General features: G+C 42.7%; 1 protein-coding gene across 2 annotated transcripts in view; it reads left to right on the plus strand.

The window, feature by feature from the left end:
* The window catches only part of jak2a (Janus kinase 2a), a 45,150-nt gene that overhangs the window by 21,712 nt on the left and 15,938 nt on the right, over positions 1-7,500 (plus strand). For both annotated transcript variants that reach the window (XM_067423263.1, XM_067423262.1), the window contains exon 18: positions 2,836-2,963. In XM_067423263.1, coding sequence (XP_067279364.1) covers positions 2,836-2,963 — 128 coding nt within the window. The remainder of the gene's footprint in view (positions 1-2,835; positions 2,964-7,500) is intronic.

Genomic DNA, 7,500 nt, shown 5'->3' on the forward strand with positions numbered 1-7,500 from the left:
TGCAACAGCTAGTCCACGGCTCAACACACACACCTCGGTTTTTAACCACGGGTTCGGGTCGGTTCGGTTTTTTGCTCTATTTAACTTAAAAGACTTGAAAAACCTTACTTAAACTTAACTTAACTTTAAAAACAAAATGTGTAGTGTATTTTAACATGTATATTATACAATATAAATTTAGATATATAAATTTACACTGCAAAAAATGCTTTTCTTACTTAATATTTTTGTCTTGTTTGTAGTCAAAGAAAAATTTAACAAAAGTAATTGTCTTGTTTTAGGAAAAAATTAAAATTAAGAGTTTTTGATTAGAATAAGCTAAATAATCTGCCAATGAGGTAAGAAAAATAACTCTTGTTTTAAGAATTTTTAGATGTTTGGACTAGAAACAAGACAAAAATAATAAGTAAGAAAAGCATTTTTTGCAGTGTACAGTGGCAGCTCAGAGATGTACAGCAGCATTTAAGCATGAAATAGATTGAATAAATGAAAAATTAAAACTACATAGTCTTCAATATGCAATATACATTGATTAAAAGCTACTGTATTATTATTTTATTTCAGTGCAGTGAGAGATTTTTCTCTTTGTCTTTTGTTGTTTTATTAACATCATTTTAGAGGTGAACTGTCCCTTTAAGGACAAGTGTTCACTATAATATCTCATTGATTGATTGGTTGGTTGGTTGGTTGATTGGATGGTTGGTTGGTTGGTTGGTTGGTTGATTGGATGGTTGGTTGGATGGTTGATTAGTTGGTTGGTTGGTTGGTTGGTTGGTTGGGTGGTTGATTAGTTGGTTGGTTGGTTGGGTGGTTGGTTAATTGATTGGTTGGTTGGTTGATTAGTTGATTGGCTGGTTGTTTGGTTGATTTATTGATTGGGTGTTTGGTTGGTTGGTTGATTAGTTGGTTGGGTGGTTGGTTGGTTGATTAGTTGGTTGGTTGGGTGGGTGGTTGGTTGGTTGGGTGGTTGATTAGTTGGTTGGTTGATTGGATGGTTGGTTGGTTGGTTGGGTGGTTGATTAGTTGGTTGGTTGATTGGATGGTTGGTTGGTTGGTTGGGTGGTTGGTTGGTTGGTTGGTTGGTTGGGTGGTTGGTTGGTTGGTTGGTTGATTGATTGGTTGGTTGATTAGTTGGTTGGTTGGGTGGCTGGTTGTTTGGTTGATTTATTGATTGGGTGTTTGGTTGGTTGATTGATTGGTTGGTTGATTAGTTGGTTGGGTGGTTGGTTGGTTGGTTGGTTGGTTGATTAGTTGGTTGATTAGTTGGTTGGTTGGTTGGGTGGGTGGTTGGTTAGGTGGTTGGTTGATTAGTTGGTTGGGTGGTTGATTAGTTGATTAGTTGGTTGGTTGGTTGGTTGATTAGTTGGTTGGGTGGCTGATTAGTTGATTGGTTGGTTGATTAGTTGGTTGGGTGGTTGATTAGTTGATTAGTTGGTTGGGTGGTTGGTTGGCTGGTTGATTAGTTGGTTGGTTGGGTGGGTGGTTGGTTAGGTGGTTGGTTGATTAGTTGGTTGGGTGGTTGATTAGTTGGTTGGTTGGTTGGTTGGTTGATTAGTTGGTTGGGTGGTTGATTAGTTGATTGGTTGGTTGATTAGTTGGTTGGGTGGTTGATTAGTTGGTTGGGTGGTTGGTTGGTTGGTTGATTAGTTGGTTGGTTGGGTGGTTGATTAGTTGATTGGTTGGTTGATTAGTTGGTTGGGTGGTTGGTTGATTAGTTGGTTGGTTGGTTGATTAGTTGGTTGGGTGGTTGGTTAGTTGGTTGGGTGGTTGATTAGTTGATTAGTTGGTTGGGTGGTTGGTTGATTAGTTGGGTGGTTAGTTGGGTGTTTGGTTGGGTGGGTGGTTGGTTAGGTGGTTGGTTGATTAGTTGGTTAGGTGGTTGGTTGATTAGTTGGTTGGGTGGTTGGTTGGTTGATTAGTTGGTTGGGTGGTTGGTTGGTTGGTTGATTAGTTGGTTGGGTGGTTGGTTGGTTGGTTAGTTGATTAGTTGGTTGGGTGGTTGGTTGATTGGTTGGTTGATTAGTTGGTTGGTTGGTTGGGTGGGTGGTTGGTTAGGTGGTTGGTTGGTTGATAAGTTGGTTAGGTGGTTGGTTGGTTGGGTGGGTGGTTGGTTGATTAGTTGGTTGGGTGGTTGGTTGGTTGGTTGGTTAGGTGATTGGTTGGTTGATTAGTTGATTAGTTGGTTGGGTGGGTGGTTGGTTGATTAGTTGGTTGGGTGGGTGGTTGGTTAGGTAGTTGGTTGATTAGTTGGTTGGGTGGTTGATTGGTTGGTTGGGTGGGTGGTTGGTTGGTTGGTTGATTAGTTGGTTGGGTGGTTGGTTGGTTGATTGGTTGGTTGGTTGATTGGATGGTTGGTTGGTTGGTTGGTTGGTTTATTGGATGGTTGGTTGGTTGGTTGATTGGATGGTTGGTTGATTGGTTGATTGGTTGGTTGGTTGGTTGGTTGGTTGGTTGGTTGATTGGATGGTTGGTTGATTGGTTGGTTGGTTGGTTGATTGGTTGGTTGGTTGATTGGATGGTTGGTTGGTTGGTTGGTTTATTGGATGGTTGGTTGGTTGTTTGATTGGTTGGTTAGGTGGTTGGTTGATTGGATGGTTGGTTGGTTTATTGGATGGTTGGTTGGTTGGTTGGTTGGTTGTTTGTTTGATTGGTTGGTTGGTTGGTTGATTGATTGGTTTATTGGATGGTTGGTTGGTTGATTGGTTTGTTGGTTGGTTGATTGATTGATTGGTTTATTGGATGGTTGGTTGGTTGATTGATTGATTGGATGGTTGGTTGGCTGATTGGTTGATTGATTGATTAGTTGATGACCCCGGCGTGTTGTGTGCTCCTCAGACTACGAGCTGCTGGTGGAGACACTGCCCAGCCGGAATCGGCCTTTAGGATTGGCCGGAGCCTTAGAGAATCAGGATCCCACCCAGTTTGAGGCCAGACACCTGATCTTCCTGCAGCTGCTGGGCAAGGTGAGCCACCATCATCATCATCATCATTAGGGCTGCATCATAAATCACAATAAAATCGCACGCGATTCAGCAGAGGCTGCGATAATTGACCTCCCCTCGACCGCAGATGAGCCAATAGCAGTTGAGCATCAGTTGCACAGCGCTCTGACATCTTTAGGTTTCAGCACCATAGCACAGCACGTAAAATCTGAAGCTCTCATCGGTTTGATGGAGTTTATGCTACAAAAAAGGTAAAATGATGTTCCTGTGGTACTGTAACATGCATTCCAGGTATCAGGAATATTTTTGGTTGTCATACTTGGTTGTTACGATTTAAGTTAGTGATAGGTAACTGTTCTCACGTCATGTAACGGTGTAAGTTAAATCAAAAACACTAACGATGGTCTACATTTCAGTGCATCTCTCCATATTAAGATGGTTCATGTACATTAATTTAACCTAACCCTGTGGCACATGGACAGTGTTGATCCTGGATGTTATCATCTGCGATCGTAATGAGGCTTCTCCTCATAATCATCTTTATCGTTTCCTTTGTTTTTGTAAACATTTTTGATATTTCTGAGAGTTTAAGTATGTTTAAGCTCTACATTACCTGTCTTACTATAGTTGAGGGACTCTTATTTTAATGGGTATTATAGTTTATGGGCAGTGAAAGGGAGAGCTCGCTCGCAGTTTATCGGAGTTGTTTTGCAAATTTATCAGTTATAAACTGCACCCACGAAAAGGCACACGAAAATGACATTGTGTCATTTGCTGTGTATGTTATGTTATGTTATGTTATGTTATGTTATGTTATATGACAATGCAACGGTGAGACAGTTTGTGAATGAGACGTTAATGCGCACGCTTTGTTTGTTCAGCTCTTATGGTGATTTTTTTTAAAAGTGAAAAGCAATGTGATAAACATAAACCGCCAGTAAAGTTTGGTCATCATTCTGATGATACGCTACATTTTGTCCAAAAACATCTTGGCATGAGGTTTTCACACTGACAGCTGTCATTGTAAGACATAGCAAATCTGTTTGTTTGTCCGAGTTAGCAACAGTAACTAGAGGGGGCGGGGCTTAAATCGCTATAGCTATGAACATCATACTATTGCAGAGCTGAATAAACATATTAAAATGCTTTGATTAAACATAAATGCTTCTCATGTTTGGACCGATTTTGACTCAAGCCAAATCACGACGAGCCAAATCACAACGAGCCAAATCGCCACGAGCCAAATCACAATAAGCCAAATCACCACGAGCCAAATCACAATAAGCCAAATCACCACGAGCCAAATCACAATAAGCCAAATCACCACGAGCCAAATCACAATAAGCCAAATCACCACGAGCCAAATCACCATGAGCCAAATCACAATAAGCCAAATCACCACGAGCCAAATCACAATAAGCCAAATCACCACGAGCCAAATCACAATAAGCCAAATCACCACGAGCCAAATCACCACGAGCCAAATCACCATGAGCCAAATCACCACGAGCCAAATCACCACGAGCCAAATCACCACGAGCCAAATCACCATGAGCCAAATCACAATAAGCCAAATCACCACGAGCCAAATCACAATAAGCCAAATCACAATAAGCCAAATCACCACGAGCCAAATCACAATATGCCAAATCACCACGAGCCAAATCACCACGAGCCAAATCACAATAAGCCAAATCACCACGAGCCAAATCACCACGAGCCAAATCACCACGAGCCAAATCACCACGAGCCAAATCACCACGAGCCAAATCACCACGAGCCAAATCACAATAAGCCAAATCACCACGAGCCAAATCACAATAAGCCAAATCACCACGAGCCAAATCACAATAAGCCAAATCACCACGAGCCAAATCACAATAAGCCAAATCACAATAAGCCAAATCACCACGAGCCAAATCACAATAAGCCAAATCACCACGAGCCAAATCACAATAAGCCAAATCACAATAAGCCAAATCACCACGAGCCAAATCACCACGAGCCAAATCACAATAAGCCAAATCACCACAAGCCAAATCACAATAAGCCAAATCACCACGAGCCAAATCACAATAAGCCAAATCACCATGAGCCAAATCACAATAAGCCAAATCACCACGAGCCAAATCACCACGAGCCAAATCACAATAAGCCAAATCGCCACGAGCCAAATCGCCACGAGCCAAATCACCACGAGCCAAATCACCACGAGCCAAATCACAATAAGCCAAATCACCACGAGCCAAATCACCACAAGCCAAATCACCACGAGCCAAATCACCACGAGCCAAATCACCACGAGCCAAATCACAATAAGCCAAATCACCACGAGCCAAATCACAATAAGCCAAATCGCCACGAGCCAAATCACAATAAGCCAAATCACCACGAGCCAAATCACAATAAGCCAAATCACCACGAGCCAAATCACAATAAGCCAAATCGCCACGAGCCAAATCGCCACGAGCCAAATCGCCACGAGCCAAATCACAAAAAGCCAAATCACAATAAGCCAAATCACAATAAGCCAAATCACCACGAGCCAAATCACCACGAGCCAAATCACAATAAGCCAAATCACAATAAGCCAAATCACCACGAGCCAAATCGCCACGAGCCAAATCGCCACGAGCCAAATCGCCACGAGCCAAATCGCCACGAGCCAAATCGCCACGAGCCAAATCACCACGAGCCAAATCACCACGAGCCAAATCACAATAAGCCAAATCACAATAAGCCAAATCACAATAAGCCAAATCACCACGAGCCAAATCACCACAAGCCAAATCGCCACGAGCCAAATCGCCACGAGCCAAATCACAATAAGCCAAATCACCACGAGCCAAATCACAATAAGCCAAATCACAATAAGCCAAATCACCACGAGCCAAATCACAATAAGCCAAATCACCACGAGCCAAATCACAATAAGCCAAATCACAATAAGCCAAATCACCACGAGCCAAATCACAATAAGCCAAATCACAATAAGCCAAATCACAATAAGCCAAATCACCAAGAGCCAAATCGCCACGAGCCAAATCACCACGAGCCAAATCACCACGAGCCAAATCACAATAAGCCAAATCACAATAAGCCAAATCACCACGAGCCAAATCGCCACGAGCCAAATCGCCACGAGCCAAATCACAATAAGCCAAATCACCACGAGCCAAATCACAATAAGCCAAATCACCACGAGCCAAATCACAATAAGCCAAATCACCAAGAGCCAAATCACAATAAGCCAAATCACAATAAGCCAAATCACAATAAGCCAAATCACCACGAGCCAAATCACAATAAGCCAAATCACCAAGAGCCAAATCACAATAAGCCAAATCACCACGAACCAAATCGCCACGAGCCAAATCACAATAAGCCAAATCACAATAAGCCAAATCACCACGAGCCAAATCACAATAAGCCAAATCACAATAAGCCAAATCACCACGAGCCAAATCACAATAAGCCAAATCACAATAAGCCAAATCGCCACGAGCCAAATCACAATAAGCCAAATCACCACGAACCAAATCACCACGAGCCAAATCACCACTAGCCAAATCACAATAAGCCAAATCACGACGAGCCAAATCACAATAAGCCAAATCACGACGAGCCAAATCACAATAAGCCAAATCACCACGAGCCAAATCACAATAAGCCAAATCACCACGAGCCAAATCACCACGAGCCAAATCACAATAAGCCAAATCACGACGAGCCAAATCACAATAAGCCAAATCGCCACGAGCCAAATCACAATAAGCCAAATCGCCACGAGCCAAATCACAATAAGCCAAATCGCCACGAGCCAAATCACAATAAGCCAAATCACCACAAGCCAAATCACAATAAGCCAAATCGCCACGAGCCAAATCACAATAAGCCAAATCACCACGAGCCAAATCACAATAAGCCAAATCACGACGAGCCAAATCACAATAAGCCAAATCGCCACGAGCCAAATCACAATAAGCCAAATCGCCACGAGCCAAATCACAATAAGCCAAATCACCACGAGCCAAATCACCACGAGCCAAATCACCACGAGCCAAATCACAATAAGCCAAATCACCACGAGCCAAATCACCACGAGCCAAATCACAATAAGCCAAATCACGACGAGCCAAATCACAATAAGCCAAATCACAATAAGCCAATTCACCACGAGCCAAATCACAATAAGCCAAATCGCCACGAGCCAAATCGCCACGAGCCAAATCACAATAAGCCAAATCACGACGAGCCAAATCGCCACGAGCCAAATCACCACGAGCCAAATCACAATAAGCCAAATCACCACGAGCCAAATCACAATAAGCCAAATCACCACGAGCCAAATCACCAAGAGCCAAATCACAATAAGCCAAATCACAATAAGCCAAATCACCACGAGCCAAATCACAATAAGCCAAATCGCCACGAGCCAAATCACCACGAGCCAAATCTCAATAAGCCAAATCACCACGAGCCAAATCACAATAAGCCAAATCACAATAAGCCAAATCACCAAGAGCCAAATCACAATAAGCCAAATCACAATAAGCCA

This window comes from Pseudorasbora parva, chromosome 18 (genome assembly GCF_024679245.1).
Source record: "Pseudorasbora parva isolate DD20220531a chromosome 18, ASM2467924v1, whole genome shotgun sequence".
Lineage (NCBI taxonomy): Eukaryota > Metazoa > Chordata > Actinopteri > Cypriniformes > Gobionidae > Pseudorasbora > Pseudorasbora parva.